The sequence below is a fragment of the Nycticebus coucang genome, chromosome 1 (assembly GCF_027406575.1).
Source record: "Nycticebus coucang isolate mNycCou1 chromosome 1, mNycCou1.pri, whole genome shotgun sequence".
Lineage (NCBI taxonomy): Eukaryota > Metazoa > Chordata > Mammalia > Primates > Lorisidae > Nycticebus > Nycticebus coucang.
In genome coordinates this window covers 16,384,754-16,405,959 of record NC_069780.1, presented here as the reverse complement: position 1 = coordinate 16,405,959, position 21,206 = coordinate 16,384,754, and the positions used below count along the sequence as shown (strand labels likewise).

The following is a 21,206-nucleotide window of genomic DNA, read 5'->3' as shown; positions in this document are numbered from 1 at the left end:
GTGTGTCTGGTCATCCTCTTTCTTGATATACTCCTTTATTTTGGTGGAACACGTTCTTCAGTAGTTACCAGAGAAAGCCTACTTGGGAGAAAAAGAAATTTGAGATCTTATTGTTTAAAGTCTTTATTCTCAGATGTCATCGATAGCTTAGCTGAATATAGAATTATAGGTTGGGAATAATGTACCTATGAAATGTTGAAGGCTTTGTTAATTTCTTTTTCATTTTTATCATTGTTAGCATTCTGAAGTCCCTTTTACTCTGGATCCTTTCCTGGAGCCCCTCTTCCCTCTGGTAGCTACCTTCCCTATCTTCCCTATCTGGCGTCGTCTTCTAGATGCCGGTATTCTGGTAGGAATTGTGGTGTGTCTCTGTTCACATCCAGTGCGGCAAGTGACGTAGAGTCTTGGATGTAGGCTGTGGGCCACCTGGGATTGAATGCCAGTTCTATCACTTATTGGCTGTGTTGTCTTGGGCAAATTATTTAATTTTTCCTGGCTTTCATTTCTATACCTGTAAAAAGTAGATAATAATGGTTTTGAGAAGTAAATGGGTCAAATATGTGCAGCAGTGAGGAAAGGGCCTGGCAGGGAGGAAGCCCTAACACAGTGTCACTCGCTCTTCCCCTTTATCCAGTGGAATTGACTCTCTTTGTACCCTCTCGGCCCTTCAGTTCTTTTCTTTTTCTGAGACAGTCTCATTATGTTGCCCTTGATAGAGTGCAGTGGTGTCACAGCTCACAGCAACCTCCAACTCTTGGGCTCAAGCGATTCTCCTGCCTCAGCCTCCTAAGTAGCTGGGACTACAGGTGCTCGCCATAAAGCCTGCCTATTTTTTGTTACAGTTGTTCATTATTGTTTAGCTGGCCCGGGCCAGGTTCGAACCCCGCCAGCCTGTATGTGGCTGGCACCGAGCTGCGGTCCGTCAGTTCTAGAAAACAACCTTGAATTATATAGAAATGGCAGGTATTTCTTTCTTTCTTTTTTACTATCTGTTCTAGAGGTACTGTTATTCATATATGTAGTGTTCAACCTTCTACCCTTCACTTTTTTCCTTTTAAAAATTCTTTTACGTTTTCCTCCAATTTCTGGGAGATTCTCTGTTTTATCTTCTAACCGCTGTATTTTTTTTTTTTTTTTTTGAGACAGGGTCTCTGTTGCCCTGGCTAGAGTGCAGTGGCATCTCATCATAGCTCACTGTAGCCTCAAACACCAGGGCTCAAATTATCCTCCTGCTTCAGCCTCCTGAGTAGCAGGGACTACAGGTGTGCCCCACCATGCCCAGCTAATTTTTTAATTTTTTGTAGAGCTGGGATCTTGCCAAGACTTAACCATCATACGTTTTATATTTCTGCTATCATATTTTTATTTGAATTTTTGCCCTTCTTTTTTTTAAAGGTAACCCATTTTATTCATGATCACTTCTCTTCTCTTATCTCTCTGAGGATACAAAGTAAACTTCTCCCTGTGTATGGGAGTATGTGTTTCCTCTGTTTATTTTTCTCTGTCTTTCATGTTAAAAGCTCTAACAGTAATCCAGGTGTGATGAAGTACTACAAATGACATTATTAAGGAAGTGAAGTACAGCTCTGACTCAATCATTATGGACAGATAGAAATCAGAGGACAGCCGAGTTTAAGGATGCGAGTGAGTGAGAGGGCGGAGCAGCACCATTTCCATCCCATTGTTTGGGCCAGAAACTGAGGGGTCATCTGTGATTCCTCTGTGTTGCCCACCTCCTCTTCAGTCCAATCTGTCAGCAGCTCTCATGGGCTGTACCCTGAGTATGTCCCAAACGTCCCCATTTCTTTCTTTACCTCTGTCACCCTCATCTAAGCCACTGTCATCTATTGTTTACAATACAGAGAAAGCCTCTTAATGGACATTCTTGGGCAGGGCTCATGCCTATAATCCTGGCACTCTGGGAAGGCGAGGGGGGTGAATCGCCTGAGCTCGGGAGTTCAAGACCAGCCTGAGCAAAAGCAAGACCCTGTCTCTATTAAAAATAGCAAAACTGGCAGGATGCAGTGGCAGATGCCTATAGTCCCAGCTATTTGGGAGGCTGAGGCAAGAGGATTGTTTGAGGTCAAGAGTTGGAGGTTGCTGTGAGCTATGATGCCATGGCACTCTTCCCAGGGTGACAGAGTACGACTCTGTCTCAAAAACAAAACAAAACCAGACCTCCTTTCTTCTAGGCTTGGCTTTCCTATGGCCTACCCTCAACAGTCACAGTGATCTTTTAAAAATGGCAGTCATGGCATTGCCCAAGAGATCCTGTCCTCCCCAGAGTCACACCCTTTCCCATGACCTGCAGTTCCTGTGCCGTCCAACACTCACCTGCCTTTCTGACCTCATTCTTTCCACTCGCGGCCTCCCGCTGGGCGCACATGGCCTACTTTCTGTTCTCTGACACGTCAGACTCGCTCCTGCCTGGGAGCCCTTGCATTTGCCGTGTGTTTTCCCTGAGATTCTCTGCCCTTGGATCTTCGCAGGGCTGCCTCTAATCACTGAGGTCTTAGTGTCTGCTGAGGGAGGCCTCCTGGCACCACCCTGGGTAAACTGGCCCTTCCTTCTACCCAGGCACTTTCAGCGACAACACTCTGTTTTAACCCCTCAGGTCACTGTCTGCAGTTCATTTCTCTGTGGTGTCTCTAGTGTCTGCAGTAGTACCTACCCAGATAGATACTCTGTCAGTATCCGTTGAATGAATGACTGGACACCTACTACCTTAGAGATTATTGAAAAGTAGCTGAGAGCAGTGGCTCATGCCTGTAATTCCAGTGCTTTGGGAAGCTAAGGTGGGAGAATCATTTGAGGACAGCAGATCAAGACCAGCCTGGGTAATATAACAAGACCCTGTCTCTATAAAAAATAAGAAAAATTCACCGGGCATGGCGGCATATACCTGTGGTCCCTGCTACTCAGCAGGCTGAGGCAGAAGGATCCCTTGGGCCCAGGAGTCTGAGGTTTCTGTGACCTGTCATTGAGCTACTTCACTCCAGGCTGGGCAAGAGCGCAAGAACGCTGCCTCAAAAAACAAACAAAAAATTGTCGAAAAGGTGCTATTTCTAAAGAGTGTGCTCAGGGGATTTAATTCTTGCTATTCTCTTCTTATATGCTCTGTGACATACCTTGTCAGCTTTCTTGGTGTATAATTGTGACACAAAATGTACCTGTTTAAGGTACACAATTTGGTGAGTTTTGACAGATGTCTACATCTGTGGCACTATACTCACAATCAGGCTATGAATATGACTGTCACCCCAAGAGTTTTTTGTATCCCTTGTAATCTTTTTTTTTTTTTTTTTTGAGACAGTCTCAAGCTGTCGCCCTGGGTAGAGTGCTGTGGCATCATAGCTCACAGCAACCTCCAACTCCTATTGCCTCCGTTTTTCTATTTTTTAATAGAGAGGGAGTCTCACTCTGGCTCAGGCTGGTCTCGAACCTGTGAGCTCAGGCAATCCATCCGCCTTGGCCTCCCACAGTGCTGGGATTACAGGCGTGAGCCACTGCACCCGATATCTATCTGCACTATGGATAAGTTCGCATTTTTGAGAATTTCATAGAAATGGAATCATTCAGTATATGCTGTTGTTTTGGTCTGATTTCTTATGTTTTAAGATCCATCCATGTTGTTGCGTGGATGTGTCTTTTTATTGCTGAGTGTATTCTATTGTGTGGGGATAAACCATACTGTGCTTATCCATGAACTGACTGGTAAATATTTGAGTTGTTTTCAGCTCTCAGTGCTCACACAGGAAGCTGTCCTGAGCATTGTGTGGGCATGTGCTGTCCTCTCTGTGACGTAAATACTCCAGGGAGAGAAATGGCTGGCTTCTCGGTGCATGTTTACGCAGGCACATTTGCAAATGGCTGGGTGAAGGATTTGTAATTTATCAAAAGTAAGACAGCTTTTAAAGGAATGGAACTGACAGTTAAGCCTGAGACTTCAAAGTTCATCCTCTTCTGGAAGCCTGTGCTGGTAAGCTCGTGTGGACCTGCCTGGCCCACCTTTGACCTGGCTGCTTGTGTGGCCTGTTGGTATCTGGTGAGAACTTGTGTAGACTGTGTGCTGTTGTTGAGGCCTCAGGCACCTAGGGAGCTTGTGTTGTTCACTAAGACTAGCAGGTGTTGCTTACCTGGTCCTTACGCAGCCAGTGTTTGCTGAGCCCACTTTCAGCTTGCATTTTGCTAAGTGAGACCTGTATCTTTGATAAAGAACTTTACTTAAAGGGGGGTGGGACCTTGGTATGTGCCACACCTTTTGGGGGTAAGACAATTGTGAGAGGGACTTTACCTAACAAATGCAATCACTGTAACCTGGTTTCTTGTACCCTCAATGAATCCCCAACAATTAAAAAAAAAAAAACTTTACTTAAGGTGGGTGAGGCCTATGTGTTATTTGCTCAGTGCAAGCTTCTTTCTTTAAAAAGAAGCTCCCCAAAGAGCTGCCATATCTTCAGTGACGAACCAATGTGAAAATCACGTGTCATCCGTGTCTTCCCGCAGCTCACAGTAGTTAAAAATTTAACTGCACCACTGTAAAGTAGTTAAAAATCTAACTGCACCATTACCTCATAATAATCTCTGGCAAAAAAATTTTTTTTTGCAGTTTTTGGCTGGGGCTGGGTTTGAACCTGCCATCTCCAGCATATGGGGCCGGTGCCCTACTCCTTTGAGCCACAGGCACTGCCCAATTTCTGGAAATTTTTAAGGTGCAAATGCTCTGCCCACCTCTTGAATACCAGGCCCACGGCCATGTACCTTGGCCTTCTGGTCACATGTGTCAGATGTTTTGAGGGACACCAAAACCACAATGCCTTTGTTCCCTGTCTAGGATTTGAACCAAACGTTAAATGACACAAAAGAACAAACAGGAAATCCAAATAGCAGCTTTGTTACTGAGAAAAATAACACTGAAGAATATGGCTTGTTTGGAGCAAGCAGGCTCCCTACTAAACTGTGGAATAAAATCGGTTTCTTTGTCAGCTCTCTGGCAGCCCTGAGCTGCAGCAGGCCTTCTGGGAAGAAGGACCATTTCCAGTGTACTGAAACCTGGAAAGAACTCTGTGACCTTGTCTTCCTTTATTTGTAACAAAGGACGTAACCTATTTCCCTTAATTGATCCCTATAGAAGGAGAAAGCTCGGCTGTGTGCAGCAGCTCACACCTATAATCCCAGCTCCTACCTGGGAGGCTGAGGCAGGAGGATCACTTGAGACCAGGATTTGGAGACCAGCCTGGGCAACATTTTTTTCATCTCCACAAAAAAACCAGTCAGCCAAGTGTGTGGTGTATGCCTCAGTCCAGCTGTTTGGCAGGCTGAGTCTGAGGCTGCAGTGAGCTATGATCATGTCACTGAACTCCAGCTCTAAAAAAATAAAATTTAACTTACGAAGGCTGTATAAGGCCATTCTCGCAGGAGCCTCGCGCCCTATTTTGGAATTTTCCTCCTTAGAGGCTCCTACCTCCCGTTCATACCCTGTTCCATGTCAGTCCCTGCCGTTGCTTCTCTTCATCCACCTCCTCTCCAAGCACTTGCTTTCACTTTGAAACTTTCACAGCATTAAAATGAATCTCCTTTGTAGACTTCCGTTGCAGGTGCTATTTTTCCCTACACCAGATCAACTCCATCACCTCAACTCTCTGTCAAAGCAGCTTCTTCCCAGTGCCGGAAGGAGACTCCCCCTCCCTGATGGTTGTAGGTATTCCTCATCAGGTGGCTGTTTCCGGTAGGAACTCACTCGCCTGCTCTCACCAACTGTGTAGAGCAGGTAAGACGAGAGTACCTCGAAGCCAACAAATGACCAAACTCTTCCTACCCTGAGTTACCTACATCATCACTTCCTTCTCTAGGTTCTCTGTTGGTTTAAAACCCACGTTAGAATTCTAGGACTGCAGGAGAGTGATGGTCAGAATTCTAGCACTGAGATGATTTTACACAAGTAGTGCAAACAGCTGACACCATTGCCTTCGAAATGAGAGAAGGATTATTTCCTAATGACGGTCTTCTTCTATCATGGGATCACATGATAAGTATATGAAAGCTACCCGGAAAGTGCTCATCCATGCAGTGTGAAAAACAGACATAAATGGCTAGATAGCTTCTGGACAGCCTTCACGTATATATTTTTGTCTTCTCCAGACCCTTGTAGTATTTAAAATAATTTTTTAGGTTTTACTAAAAAAGAAAAAAAAAGGATTTGAAAAACAAATCAGAACATTGGAAGCAGGAGAATTATTTTTTTGATCCTGACATTGTTATTTTTTGGGATAGATGCAACAGATGTTATTAATAACAACCACCACCACAATAGCTAATATTTACTAAGCACATAAAGTGCCCCAGGCATTGTAGCTAGAAATGGTCCGATCAGAAGGCCAGAGGTTAGTACCAGATGCTTCGTATTAAATTCTGGTTTTCCGGGCGGCGCCTGTGGCTCAGTCAGTAAGGCACCGGCCCCATATACCGAGGGTGACGGGTTCAAACCCGGCCCCGGCCAAACTGCAACCAAAAAACAGCCGGGCGTTGTGGCGGGCGCCTGTAGTCCCAGCTACGCGGGAGGCTGAGGCAAGAGAATCGCTTAAGCCCAGGAGTTGGAGGTTGCTGTGAGCTGTGTGAGGCCACGGCACTCTACCGAGGGCCATAAAGTGAGACCCTGTCTCTACAAAAAAAAAAAAAATTCTGGTTTTCCTATGAAATGCTTAAGCTCAACAACACTCTTTATTCTGATGAATTTTGGCTGGAGGACTAGGCATGTGTCCTTCTGGCCTAGCAATTGAGGGTGGAGAAAAACACTTCTGATGCTTTGTAGCTATGGCCGTTAGGTTTAACTTGTGGTTGACAGTGTATGAGGAAAGGATGAAATGCCACTTAGATATTATTGTAAATTGTCCGAATTGCCCTGGTTCCATCCTCCTTTTGGGCAGTAGCTGGCTGATGTGTCCGAGGATCTGTTCTGCTTAGGTGTTCCTTACAGAGGCTGCTGTAAAGCAGTTTAGAAGCTATACTAAGTGATGGGAAATATTCTTTGTGTTTAGGATCGTGAATGTTTGAATCAAACATTCTGAAAAGAGTTACTCAGACATGTAAATTGAAATATTGTCCTTTTCAGCATGGATGTTGTTCTTCCAGAACACTGGTTAACATATTTACTGTGCACCTGGGTTGAACACCTTGTAGAGCACATGAGTTAAAGGTTTAGTAAGGTAAATAGTAGTGAAGGGCTGGGATGTTTCATTTGAGTGGCAAGAATAATATTTTAATTAAATGAACTCATGAACTCATATTATTTTGTTTTTCACAGACAGTGTGTGGATTTGGGAGTAGTGTCTGTCATCTTGCCTTGCTGTTTACTAGCTTAGTCTGCAGAGAGTTGTTTAATGGCAGTGAGCCTCTCTTCCCTTCTGGGTAATCCTGGTGCCTACTTGATAGGGTTTTTGGGAAGATGGAGTGAATTCCCTAAGAGGCCTATCGCAGAGCCTGGTACATAGGAAGGACTCAATGTATGGTAGTTGTTATTAGCATAGAAAATCAGTATCGGGCGGCACCTGTGGCTCAGTCGGTAAGGCACCGGCCCCATATACCGAGGGTGGCGGGTTCAAACCCGGCCCCGGCTGAATTGCAACCAAAAAAATAGCCGGGCGTTGTGGCGGGCGCCTGTAGTCCCAGCTACTCGGGAGACTGAGGCAAGAGAATCACTTAAGCCCAGGAGTTGGAGGTTGTTGTGAGCTGTGTGATGCCACAGCACTCTACCAAGGGCCATAAAGTGAGACTCTGTCTCTAAAAAAAAAAAAAAAAGAAAATCAGTATCAATAATCTGTCTTCATGAGTAACAGACTCCATTCATCTCATTTGTTATCACGTGTAATAAATGTTCTCGTAATCCTAGGATTTAAACAGGCAATGAAAACTTATGATAGTGACTTTTTTTTTTTTGAGACAGCGTGTCGCTTTCTTGCCCTGGTAGAGTGCAGTGGTGTCATAGTTCACAGCAACCTCAAACTCTTGGGCTCAAGAGATCCTCTTGAATTCCTGAACTCAAGCAATCCACCCTCCTTGGCCTGCCAATACGATTATGATCTTAAAAACATTTCATCTGATAAGTTTAGACCAGAAACGATTGCAGGGAAAAGGACCACGAATGCTTTTTTTTTTGGAGACAGTGTTTTACTCCATCTCCCTGGTTAAAGTGCCGTATTGTCATCACAGCTCACAGCAACCTCATACTCTTAGGCTGAAGTGATTCTCTTGTCTCAGACTCTGTAGCTGGGACTACAGGTGCCCACCACAACATCTGGCTTTTTTTTCTAGTTTTAGTGGAGACAAGGTCTTGTTCTTGCTGAGGCTGATCTCAAACTCCTGATCTCAAGGAATCCAAGCACCTCAGCCTCCCAGAGTGCTAGGATGACAGGCGTGAGCCACCATGCCTGGCCTGACGTTTACTTTTTAAATAGCTCCATAACATCTCATCGTATGGTTGTGCCATATTTTACTTCATCAATCTGTCTTTGGAGATTTTGGTTGTTCCAGGTTATCTGCTTTTAAAACGTTATAATAAATAAGAATGGCTTTTCTTTTTTAAGAGGTGGGAGTCTCTCTTTGTTGCTCAGGCTGCAGCCTTGCACTCCCAAGTTCAAGTGATCCTCTTGCCTCAACCTCCCAAGTAGGTGGGACTACAGGTGCACACCACCATGGCAGGCTAATTTTTTTTCTTTATTTTTTTGTAGAGATGGGCTCTCACTATGTTTCCCAGGCTGGTCTCCACTTCCTGGCCTCAAGTAGTCCTCCTGCCTCAGCCTCTCAAAGTGCTAGGATTACAGGTGGGAGCCACTGGACCCAGCAACAAGAACATCTTTTTTTTTTTTCTTTTTTTTTAATTGTTGGGGATTCATTGAGGGTACAAAGAACCAGGTTACAATGATTGCATTTGTTAGGTAAAGTCCCTCTTAAGAACATCTTTATGGATAACAATGCCAGTATAAATAGGAGCATCTGTCCCAAAGAAGTAATATATCTTAGCCAGTATTGAAGCTTGTTTATTAAGACAAATGCTTAGACTTATAGTAACAAAGGTTATTAGTACATATTGCTGGACTTTTCCCAGAAAAGTCGTGTGAGTTTTCTGTCCCACCTGCCGCATCTGAGATTTTGTCCTTGAGTCACTTCTTAGCCGTGAGAAATAAACATAAGGTTCTAAGCCCTCCAACCAACTGAATTCCCAACCATGATGGGGTGAAAGGTCAGGCACACTTGCTCCACCACTGACTTCATCCGACCACCTGGCGCCGGACTCCTCTTTTTTCCAGTTTGGACACAACATCTGACTAGCATTCCTTATTGATAAAAGACCACTGACCATAAACTGGTTCTGGCCGGGGTCACAGAGGCTGCACAGAGACGCCCCTGTGCCCTTTGCTTTGCCTTTGAAGTGTAGAGAGCAGCTTTACTGGGTTGAGATGTTGAGTGTATAAGAGGAAGGGCTTTATTTCAGCCAACGGAGCAAACGACCTAGAAGAATTCAAAATGGCTGCACTCCCCGACTGGTTTGATCTTTCCCTTTTTACCTCCAGTCAAAACGTTCCAACCCATGGGTACCTTTCTCATTGGTCAGTTTGAATCAAGCGGGAGAAGCTGTTCCAGCCCCAAGAGAACTACAAGATTTCACAGAAGTGGAAATTTCCAGGTCCTAGGAAGTTAAGTCTACAAATTCCTAAAAGCTGCGTCACCATGGAGAGGACCAGGCAGGTATATCCTTGGGGTCTCCTTGAAAAGACCTCTGTTGCTTCTCTTGGGATTTCTTGATGCATTGTGCCCCTCCTCCTAGTCCAGTGTGCCACAGTTACCACCAGCCTCTCTGGCCCAATCCTTGCACACAGGGTGGCACCCAAGCTCAGGCTCTCCAGATGACTCCTCTTCATGTCACATCCACATGCTCAGTCATTGTGTCCTGCATCATCCTGTGACAGTGACTGGAGACAGAGGAACCAGTTGCCCATCAAGATGCCCCTTTCTTTCATGGTAGCATCTTTTCCTGCCAGAAGACTTCCACTGAAAGCATCCTCATTAACTTGGGAAATTCTGATGATGTTAAATTTCAAAAGGGAAATGGCCAAGGTCACCTTTCTACCTTCCCCAAGGAGGCTCCCTAAGGCCAGTTTGCAAATGTATTTTGTACAATTCTCTGTCCTCAGCTATGACCACTTAGTGTTCAGCAAACCACAAAAGTTTCTATCAACTTAAATTTGTATAACTAAAAAGGGCCATTCACACAACTCTTTCTAGAAGCAAAGAGGGTCTGCTATGGGAAGCTTTGGCATTATCTAGACAGAAGTATCTTGATACCTTCTCTTGCTAAATAAATAAATTAAAAAAAATAGGCTGGGTTTGGTGGTTTATGTCTAAAATCTCAGCACTTGGGGGGCGGAGGAGGGAGGATTGCTTGAGCCAGGAGTTCAAGAGCAGCCTTAGCAACATAGTGAGATCCCTGTCATTACAAAAGAGAAAAAGAAAAAAATAAGCCAGGTCTGGTGGTGCATGCATGAAATCTCAGTAACTCAGGAGGTGAAGTTGGGAGGATTGCCTGAGTCCAGGAGTTCAAGGTTATAGTGAGCAATGACTGTGCCACTGCACTGCAGTTTGGGTGAGACCATGCTCTATCTTACCAGACACAGCCACATATGTATAAAGCACCTAGCCCTTCCCTGTTACCCACAAGTGCTGAGAAAATGTCAGTTCCCTCCTTCCTTCCTTCCTCTCAGCCTGACCACACCTCTGCATAATCCAAACTGGCAGCCCCTAGCTTTCCAGAGACCCCTCCCACCCCTCAGTGACCATTCTCTGCTTGCTCTTTTTTTTTTTGTAGAGACAGAGTCTCACTTTACCGCCCTCGGTAGAGTGCCATGACGTCACACGGCTCACAGCAACCTCCAGCTTTTTTGGGCTTACGTGATTCTCTTGTCTCAGCCTCCCAAGCAGCTGGGACTACAGGCGCCCGCCACAACACCGGCTATTTTTCAGTTGCAGTTTGGCAGAGGTTGGGTTTGAACCCGCTACCCTCGGTATATGGGGCTGGTGCCCTACTCACTGAGCCACCCTCTGCTTGCTCTTTGTACATACACTCTCATGCTGACCATTTATCACCTCTGCATAGGTTCTCTGGTCAAGAGTTGCTTCCAGGGTGTGTTTTTCTCTGGCAGCTTATCCTTTCCTCAGTAGATAGAATTTACTTTACATTTGTATTCAACTTGTAGTTTTTATACAGTCAAAGTGCCCTGAGCATTCTGTCATGGAAAAGAATTTGCCAATCCGAGAATAAACAATGGCTAGCTAGATCTCTCCAGACAGGTAGAGGCATTTATGAAGTGTGCCTTGTTACCAGCCTGTGCCCCACAATAAGCTTTCTACTGTCTTTTAGATAGGGTGTGGCACCTGCTTTTTCAAAGGTTCAGGTTCATGGAACCATATTGTTCTTGCCTGGTTTCACCTATGGTGCTTGGTCAGGATGCACCGAGGGGCCCCTGGACTCAGCAGTCAGAGGCTGCCCTCAGACCCTGTCTGGGTTCCAGATCTCGCTCTTTACTGCCTTCCCTTGAAGAATTCCCAAGATTCCCCCAGAAGCCCAGGGGTAGGGGTCTCAAAGCAGAATCTAACCTCTAAAAGAAAGGAGCAGCTTTCTTGAATTTATTTGGGTGAAGAAATGAGTTTATATGTTTCATCAGACATAATTAGGTGTTTAATATCATATTATTCTTACAGTTTTTTTTTTTTTTGAGACAAAGTCTCACTCTGTTGCTCTGGGTAGAGTGCCATGGCATCATCATAGCTCACAGCAACCTCAAACTCTTAGGCTCAAGTGATTTCTCTTGTCTCAGCTTCCCCAGTAGCTGGGACTACAGGTACTTGTCATGATGCCCAGCTAGTTCTTTTCTTCTATTTTTTTTTGAGACAGAGTCTCAAGCTGTTGCCCTGGGTAGAGTGCCACCGCATCATAGCTCACAGCTACCACCAACTCTTGGGCTCAAGCGATTCTCTTGCCTCAGCCTCCTGAGTAGCTGGGACTACAGGTGCCCGCCACAATGCCCGACTATTTTTTTTTTTTTTTTTTTTGTAGAGACAGGGTCTCACTTTATGGCCCTCGGTAGAGTGCCGTGGCCTCACACAGCTCACAGCAACCTCCAACTCCTGGGCTTAAGCGATTCTCTTGTCTCAGCCTCCCGAGTAGCTGGGACTACAGGCGCCTGCCACAACGCCCGGCTATTTTTTGGTTGCAGTTTGGCCAGGGCCGGGTTTGAACCCGTCACCCTCGGTATATGGGGCCAGCGCCTTACCGACTGAGCCACAGGCGCCGCCCCCGACTATTTTTTTGTTGTAGTTGTCATTGTTGTTTAGCAGGCCCGTGCCGGGTTTGAACCCACCAGCCTTTGAACCTACCAACTGAGCTCGGACGCCACCCTTTTTCTTTTCTTTTTGGTAGAGACGGGGTCTCCCTTTTGCAGGGCTGGTCTCCAACTCCTGAGATCAAGGGATCCTCCTGCCTCAGCCTCTCAGAGCCCAAGGATTACAGCGCCTCTGCACCTGGCCTTTATAGGTGTTTACTGACTGGATTTAGGCACAAATTCTAATAGGAATAGAAAGAAGAAAAACTGAGACTCATTCCGACCCTCTTTTGAAATGGTTCTTGGTCCTTCTTGGCTTTTCCTTAACTGGCCTCTTTCTGCTTTAATATTTCCAATAGAAATGCTCGCTAAGGCTATGAGGCATGGCTTTGGCTTCGGGCCTGGTTTTTTTCCCCCCAGACTTAGTCTTTCTCTCTGCATAACATTGCATCCTGGTTCTTTGAAATCCCTACTGAATTTGGAGAAATTATGTCTTGACAAATCCAACCCAGTTTCCTGGAACACAATGCGTTGCTGACGACATATCCCGGACACTCCTCTTGACAATGTGTTTGTGTGTCTCATTTCACGTAAATATTCAGTGGTGAGTTAAGAACAGAAGTAGAAAGTCTCACTTACCACAGTCTGTTGTGTTTTGTGTGCCTGATAATGACTTTCATGATGCTGCTTGTGAATGAATCGATCAGATTTAGGTGAATCACCTGGCTGGCCAATAGCTACTGGAATGTTTCTTCACATGTGACTTTGTTGCATTATTACAAAATGTGGCTGGATAGACCTGCCCAGACGTCCTGGCTGATGTTCATTTGTAACGCTGCCTTAAGGAGATGAGGAGATGAGAGTAAATTGTTCCAGCAGCTCAGCGTGCTCTGCCAACAGCTCAGAGGAGGAGCTGCCTGTGTTGCTGCAGGCACAGGGGAGCCTTGAATTTGTTTTCACTGTGCTGTCGGCTGTGATGGTGGGACTGCTCATGTTCTCTTTGGGATGCTCCGTGGAGATCCAGAAGCTGTGGTCGCACATCAGGAGACCCTGGGGCATCGCCGTGGGACTGCTCTGCCAGTTTGGGCTCATGCCTTTTATAGCTTATCTCTTGGCCACCAGTTTCACTCTGAAGCCGGTGCAAGCCATTGCTGTTCTCATCATGGGATGTTGCCCAGGGGGAACCATCTCCAACATTTTCAGCTTCTGGGTTGGTGGCGATATGGATCTCAGGTAAGCTAAGCTGGGGAAGCACATCTTCCCAGATCCCGCCTGGGAGGAACAACTGACCCTCTAAGTTTAAAAACTCTTCCCATCTTTTGGTGGAGATTCTAGTAGGAAACATTACAAACACAACAGAGACGTGTTGAGCTCCATCTTGAGCTCAAAATTTACTTTGCTGTGCTCATCTTTTGCTTTGTTAGCAAACTGTTCTGAGTGGTGGGATTTGTCCCTGCGTAATAGCAGAGGCAGGTCTCCATCTCACCAATGGCCCTCGCTGAGCACGAGCCTGTCTTCCCCGACACAGGGTCTCTAACAGCAGTCTCCCAGGGTGTCAGTGGTAGTGGCTTGGGAGCAGTCATCATGCTGGTGGCATAACAGGACCAGGGCCTTGTTAACTTTAATCAGGACGTGCTGTCAGAATATTCACCTTAGGAAATAAGTATTTTGGGGGCTGGATCAAGGAGCTTTCAGGGCGTCTGATGGACATATCCTGCTTTAGGTGCCAGTGCTGGTCTGTCAGCTTGACTTGGGAGCAACACGAAGGCTCCCGTGACTACGACCCTTCCTTCCTGTAGCTTTGTGGGTGTTCGGCGTTCATCACTGACTCTCATTCCCACTGACCTTACTCCCCATTATGGTGCAGAGAAGTGCCCTGGGAGACGTTAAGCTTTATCATTCATCTACACTTTAATGAGGCAAATTAATCACATACATTTTGGAGCACATGTTTTGATAGGAGGAAAAAGAGCATTTGAGGAAAGAATAGAGGGACCAGCTTTGGAGAAAAGAAAGAGGTAAAAACGATGGTCTGTTAAGGTTCTCTGCTTACTTAGGAACATTCTGTTCTGCCTCCTGCCCAGGGGAAGAGCTGCATATACACTTAGATCTTCATTTTGTGTGGATGCCATTTAGTCGAGCTTTACTGTATGATGAATGAATGAATCAGAGGTCATGACGGATCTGGGAGTTGACATCAGTGAGAGTCAGCTGCAGGGACGGGTTTCTAGTTCCCTGAATGTGCTGGATGTTTAGCATTTGGAACGTATGTCACCTGTAAATTTTAATGGGCTCCTACCGTGTGGACTAAGAATTAACCTTCATGAGGCAATGCCTTTTAGTTACCCACTATGAGATTTGGAAAAAAGATAACTTGATGAGTTAAATATCTTACCACCAGGGCTGATGCATTTGAATGCATTGCTAATTCAAATTCAATAGTCTTGATTATTAATGTACTTGGAAACGATAAATCTTCTTTGCACGAAGTTCATATACCAGTGAAAAATTTCAGAAGCTGAAAGTTTTTAGAACGAAAAAAGAAACCGATACTTATTAAATGCCCTGGTAGGCATGGGATAGATGCTCTCATGCATATTTTCTTCTTTGCTCTCATAATAACCTTGTAAGTGACCTTTTATTATCCTGTATTTTATAGCTGAGAAAATTGTCATTCCGTTTTGTTAAGTAGCTTGCCAGCTGCTACAAATGAGTATGGCAGGACACAGAGTTGAATTCACATCTGTTTTACATCAGTCTGTATTTAGCAGCAAGCTAAATAAGTTGATATTTAGCAACTAGATCTTCTGTTTTGAGCAGAAGCATAAATATTATTTATTTATTTTTTTTTTATTTTGAGTCTCATTCTGTCACCCTCAGTAGAGTGTTGTGGCATCACAGCTCATAGCAACCTCAAACTCTTGGGCTTAAGCGCTCCTCTTGCCCCAGCCTCCCAAGTAGCTGGGACCACAGGTGTCTGCCATGATGCCTGGCTAGTTTTTTCCTTCTATTTTTAGAAGAGAGAGGGTCTCGCTCTAGCTCAGGCCGGTCTCGAACTCATGAGCTCAAGCAATCCACTTGCCTTGGACTCCAAGAGTCCTAAAATGACAGGCATTAGCCACCATGCCTGGCAGAAGCATATATCTTTAAACAGTGCTCTCAAACACTTCTGTTCTGGGAAAGAGGACATTTATTACCTTCATCTCTTACTAGTCAATATTGTAATAAACATACTAATGAATAAGAAGTAAATGAAAGATAAAGCTGATTTTACTTCCTTTGCCAACGACTCTAATTAGCTTTTAAGTTTGGTCAAATTATTTAACCTATCTAAGCCTCATTTCCTCATTCGTAAAATGGGGTTAAATTTGTTGCTCACAAGACTATATTTTTAGGAGAAAAAAATATATACACACCTACAGCATGCAAAGCATATGGTAGGCATGCAATAAATATTTTCTTTCTAAATTTTAATTGAGTCTCACAAACAAAATAAAAATCAAGCAAAACATAAACTGTAGAAAATGAAGTTTTTTTAAAAAAATTTTTATGCAGTCTTTTTATTTTATTATTTTATTTTTTAGAGACAGTCTCACTTTGTCACCCTCAGTAGAGTACTATGGCATCACAGCTCACAGCAACCTCCAGCTTTTGGGCTTAGATGATTCTCTTGCCTCAGCCTCCCGAGTAGCTGGGACTACAGGCGCTTGCCACAGTGCCCCGCTGATTTTTATTGCAGTTTGGCTGGGGCTGGTTTTGAACCCGCCACCTTCCGTTTATTGGGTCTGTGCCCTACCCACTGAGCTACAGGCGCCACCTGAAAATGAAGTTTTAAAGTGGGGACTATACAATAGATTTTTAAAAGCTTATAGAAACAAAAGTAACAAAATCTTAGTTTTCAGTAAATTTTCAAAGAGGAGAACATTCCATATTGTTGTATAAAGCAATAACTAAGTTCATTATGTTTCTTCACAATTGATTACCAATAAAATAACTTTTTTTGAAGTGCAGTGGTATAATCATAGTTGACTGAAACCTCAAACTCCTGGGCTCAAGCGATCCTCCTGCCTCAGCCTCCCAAGTAGCTGGGACTACAGGTGCATGCCGGGCTAATTTTTCTATTTTTTTGTAGGACCTGTCTTGCTCTTGATCAAGCTGGTGTCAAACTTCTGGCCTCAAGTGATCCTCCTGCCCTGGCTTCCCAAAGTACTGGGATTACAGGTGTGAGCCACCACACCTGGCGCAAATCACTTTTCAGCAAAACTCAGTGGATAGTCATTGCTTGTAATTCTGTTTTTGATTCTGGGTGAAATCAGTGAGCATTTAATGCAACATCTTTTTTCACAAATGAGGAAACTGAGATACGGTTCTGAGGACAACCCCAAACGTGCTTCTGACGCCTTCCCTGCATGCTCATCTGGTCTGCTTCCAGTCCTCCACGAGCTCACCCCACATGGGCATTTCAGAACCAGGTTTGACTGAGTTCTGCATCTGAGCGTCAGATGCCAGGACTGATTCTTCTCCCTGTCACCTGGGCTTGTCAGCTTAGTGTTTCCCTTTCCCTGTGACTGCTGTCATCTTCAGTTGATCACTCAATCCACTGCTGAGCCCCGTGGCCCATGCTCGTGCTGTGCCATTCATGGCTTTTGCCTCCTGTCTGTCTCCAGGGCCGCTTCCTGACCTCAGGCCTTCACCATCTCTTTCTGTGTCCAGTGCTGTTTCTTCATAACTCTTCTCCGCACCTTCTGTCTCTCCATTACAATTTTTTTTCTAGTTTCTCAGACATATTTAATAGGGACTTAAGAACAGAAGCCATGTTTTGAGTGGTCTCAAGATGGTGGATCTTTGCACCTAACCCCTTGAAAGTATCCTTTATATAAGCAAACTTCCAGGGTAAAGGTCACATCTCACTACTGTCTTGCTGAACCTTGTGACCACAGGGAGGTTAGATAATCATCTTTATGAGGGGTTATCCAGGCTACAGGCATGGTTTAAGGACCTCACTGCAGATCCCCTTGGTATGCAGGAGTCAAACAGTGGCCATGTGGAAGTTTCACTTCAGGATGGCTCTTGTCATGCAGTAGGCTGTTTTCCTGCAACTACTTTCAATTCACGGCAATTAGACCTGACGCCGGATATTGTTATTTATTCTGTTAAAAAGTACACATATTCACATGGCCTCCACTTGTTCAATAACTGGATATGTTAATTGAAATATAATTGGTTTTATTTGTAATTATGAATTTGGGAAGAGACACATCATAGGCTTTACCTGATTGCTAGTATGTTTTTTATTTTTTAAAGTTCAGAGTAATATGGGGATACATACTATTTGGCTACATAGTTTGCTTTTATAGAGCTAAAGTGCAAGTTGTAGGTATGTCCTTTACCCGGGAAGAATGCAATATGCCATGCAGTGTACCTGTTGGGTGGGAATTAACCCACCCCCTCGTCCTCTTCCCTCTACTTGAATTTAATTGAGTTTTTCTCTCATGTGAGCATGTAGTTGTTAATCTTCTAGTTCCAATTTAGTACTGCATTTGGTGTTTGTTTTTCCATTCTTGTGATACTTTGCTTAAGAGGATGGTCTCCAATTCCACCTAGGTTGTTATAAAAGATACAAAATCTCCATATTTTTCTGGCTGCATAATATTCCATGGTGCACATATATCACAATTTATTAACTCATTCATATATTGAGGGGCACCTGGGTTGTTCCTACATCTTTGTGATTGCGAATTGTGCTGCTATCAACATTTGAGTGCAATTGTTTTTATTTAGATAAAATGTCTTTTTTTCTTTTGGGTAAATATCTAGTGAGATTGCAGGATCAAACAGTAAGTCTACTTATAGTTTTTTTTTTTTTAAGAGACAGAGTCTTACTTTGTTGCCCTCCATAGAGTGCTGTGGCATCACAGCTCACAGCAACCTCCAGCTCTCGGGCTTAGGCGATTTTCTTGCCTCAGCCTCCCAAGTAGCTGGGACCACAGGCGCCTGCCACAATACCTAGCAATTTTTTTGTTGCAGTTTGGTCAGGGCCAGTTTCGAACCTGCCACCCTTGGAATATGAGGCTGGCACCCTCCTCATTGAGCCACAGGTGCCGCCCTACTTATAGTGTTTTGAAGACTATCCACACTACTTTCCATAGAGGTTGTACTAGTTCACAGTCTCACCAACAGTGTCTGAGTGTTCTTCTCTCTCTGCATCCACACCAGCGTCTGTTGCTTTGGGATTTTATGATGGGGTGTTCTCACTAGGGTTAAGTGATATTTCGATGTGGTTTTGATTTGCATTATTAGGGACGATGAGCATTTTCCATGTGTTTGTCGGCCATTAGTCTAGCATCATAAGAAAGGTTTCTGTTCATGTTTTTAACGGGGTTCTTTTATCTTTTCTTGATGATTTGCTTGCGTTCTTTGTATATTCTCGCTATGAGCCCTCTGTCTGATAAGTAGCATGCACATGTATCTACTCTCATTCTGAAGGTCGTCTCTTTGCTTTGTCGATTATGTTCTTAGCTATGCAGGATAAATAAATGATCAGGTCACATTTATTTATTGTTGTTGTTGCTATAATTACCTTTGGGGTCTTCTTATTTCCCTAAGTTGATATCATCAAGAGTTTTCCCCACATTTTCTTCTAGAATTTTTTTTTTATAGTTGTATGCCTTTGTTTTAAATCTTTTCTCCATTGTGAGTGGTAGGTGTGGATCCTGTTTCAGTCTTTTACATGTGGCTAACCAGGTTTCCCAGTACCATTTATTGAACAGGAATTCCTTTCCCAGTGTATGCTTTTGTTTGGCTTGTCAAAGATCACATGGCAATATGAAAATGGTTTCATCTCTAGATTCTCTATTCCATAGGTCTCTTTATGTTTTATACCAATACCATGCTGTTTTGATTGCTATGGAGTTGTAGTATATCCTGAAGTCTATAAAGTAATGCATCTGGATTTTTCTTTTTTGTAGAATTGTGTTGGCTATTTGGTTCTTTCTTTTCTTTTCTTTTCATTTTTTTTGAGACAGAGTCTCACTTTGTCCCCTCCGTAGAGTGCCATGGCTCACAGCTCACAGCAACCTCAGACTCTTTGGCTCAAGTGATCCTCTTGCCTCAGCCTCCCAGGAAGCCAGGACTACAGGCACCTGCCACAATGCCTGGCTATATTTTTTAAGAGATGGAGGTCTTGCTCTTGCTCAGACTAGTCTCCAACTCCTGAGTTGAAACAATCCATCCACCTTGGTCTCCCAGAGTGCTGAGATTACTGTGCTTGGCCTATTTTTTTTTTTTTTTCTGATTCCATTCAAAGTGTAGAACTATTTTTTCAAGATCTGCAAAATATCTCTTCCCCTAAGTGGCTTCAGGTGATCTGTGAAAATGGTTCGCTATTCACTTGACCCAGAAAACCCCACAAAGTCATGTAAGTCAAGAGGTTCAAATCTTCGTGTTTACTTTAAGAACACACATGAAACTGCCAGATCATCAGGGGTATGCATATATGAAAAACCACTAAATATCTGAAGGATGTCATTTTAAAGGAACAGTGTGTACCATTCTGATGTTACAATGGTAGAGTTGGTAGGTGTGCCCAGGCCAAACACTGGGGCTGGACACGGGGTTGGTGGCCCAATAGGAGTGCTGAAAGTTTGCTACACATGCTTAAAAATGTGGAGAGTAATGCTGAACTTAAGGGTTTAGATGTAGATTCTCTGGTCATTGAACAAACGTAGGTGAACAAAGTACCCGAGATGTGTCACTGAACTTACAGAGCTCATGTTCGCATTAACCCATATATGAGCTCCCCCACCACATCAAGATGATCCTCAATGAGTAGGAGCAAATTATTCCCAAACCAGTAGAGGAGGTAGCACAGAAGAAAAAGATATCCCAGAAGAAAGCGAAGAAACAAAAACTAATGGCACAAGAATAGGTGCAACATAAAATAAATGCAAATAACAGTAAAAAAAAAATCTGCAAAATATGACTTGGCTATTTTAATGGGGATTGCCTTGAATCTGCAGATCACTTTAGTAGTATAGACATTTTAGCAGCACTGATTCTCCTGAGCATGGGCATGATGCGTTCTATCTGTTAACATCCTCTGCAATTTCTTTTCTCAGTGTTTCATAGTTCTTTCTATAGAGATCTTCCACATGCTTTGTTAAATACATTTCAAGGTATTTAGTTTTTGTTTTTTTTTTACGTTACTGTGAAGGGAATTGTGTCTTTGATTTGATTCTCAGCTTGATTGTTGTTGGCATATATGAAAGCTACTGATTGATTTTATATTCTGAGACATTCCTGTATTTTTTTTTTTTTTTTTTGAGACAGAGTCTCACTTTGTCATCCTCTGTAGGATGCCATGGCCATCTTTAGCTCACAGCAACCTCAAACTCTTGGACTCAAGTGATCCTCTTGCCTCAGCTTCCCAAGTAGCTGGGACTATAGGTGACTGCCACAACGCCTGGCTATTTTTAGAGTCGGGGTCTCGCTCTAGCTCAGGCAATCCATTTGCCTTAGCCTCCTAGAGTGCTAGGATTACAGGTGAGAGCCACCATGCCCAGCCCATTGCTATATTTCTTTATCAATTCCAGGAATCTCTTGGTTGAGTCCTTGGGGTTCTCTAGGTAAAAGATCATATCATTAGCAAAGAGTGGTAGTTTGGCCTCTTATAGCCCCATTTGTATACACTTAATAGCCTTCTCTTGTCTGATTGCTTTGGCTAGAACTTCCAGCACTAGGCTGAATGGTAGTGGTGATAGTGGGCATCCTTATCTGGTTCCAGTTCTAAGTTGGAATGATTTCAACTATTCTCTGTTCAGTTTGATGTTGGCT

The 21,206-nt window shown here is 43.9% G+C and overlaps 1 protein-coding gene and 1 pseudogene across 1 annotated transcript in view; both read left to right on the top strand.

Moving 5' to 3' along the window:
* The first annotated feature begins 12,962 nt into the window (after positions 1-12,962).
* Positions 12,963-21,206, top strand: part of SLC10A6 (solute carrier family 10 member 6) — a 35,793-nt gene continuing 27,549 nt past the window's right edge. The window contains exon 1 of the mRNA XM_053601515.1: positions 12,963-13,607. Within this exon, the coding sequence (XP_053457490.1) occupies positions 13,231-13,607 (377 nt within the window). The 5' untranslated portion in view covers positions 12,963-13,230. The remainder of the gene's footprint in view (positions 13,608-21,206) is intronic.
* LOC128593530 (60S ribosomal protein L17-like) lies at positions 19,749-20,301 on the top strand (annotated as a pseudogene).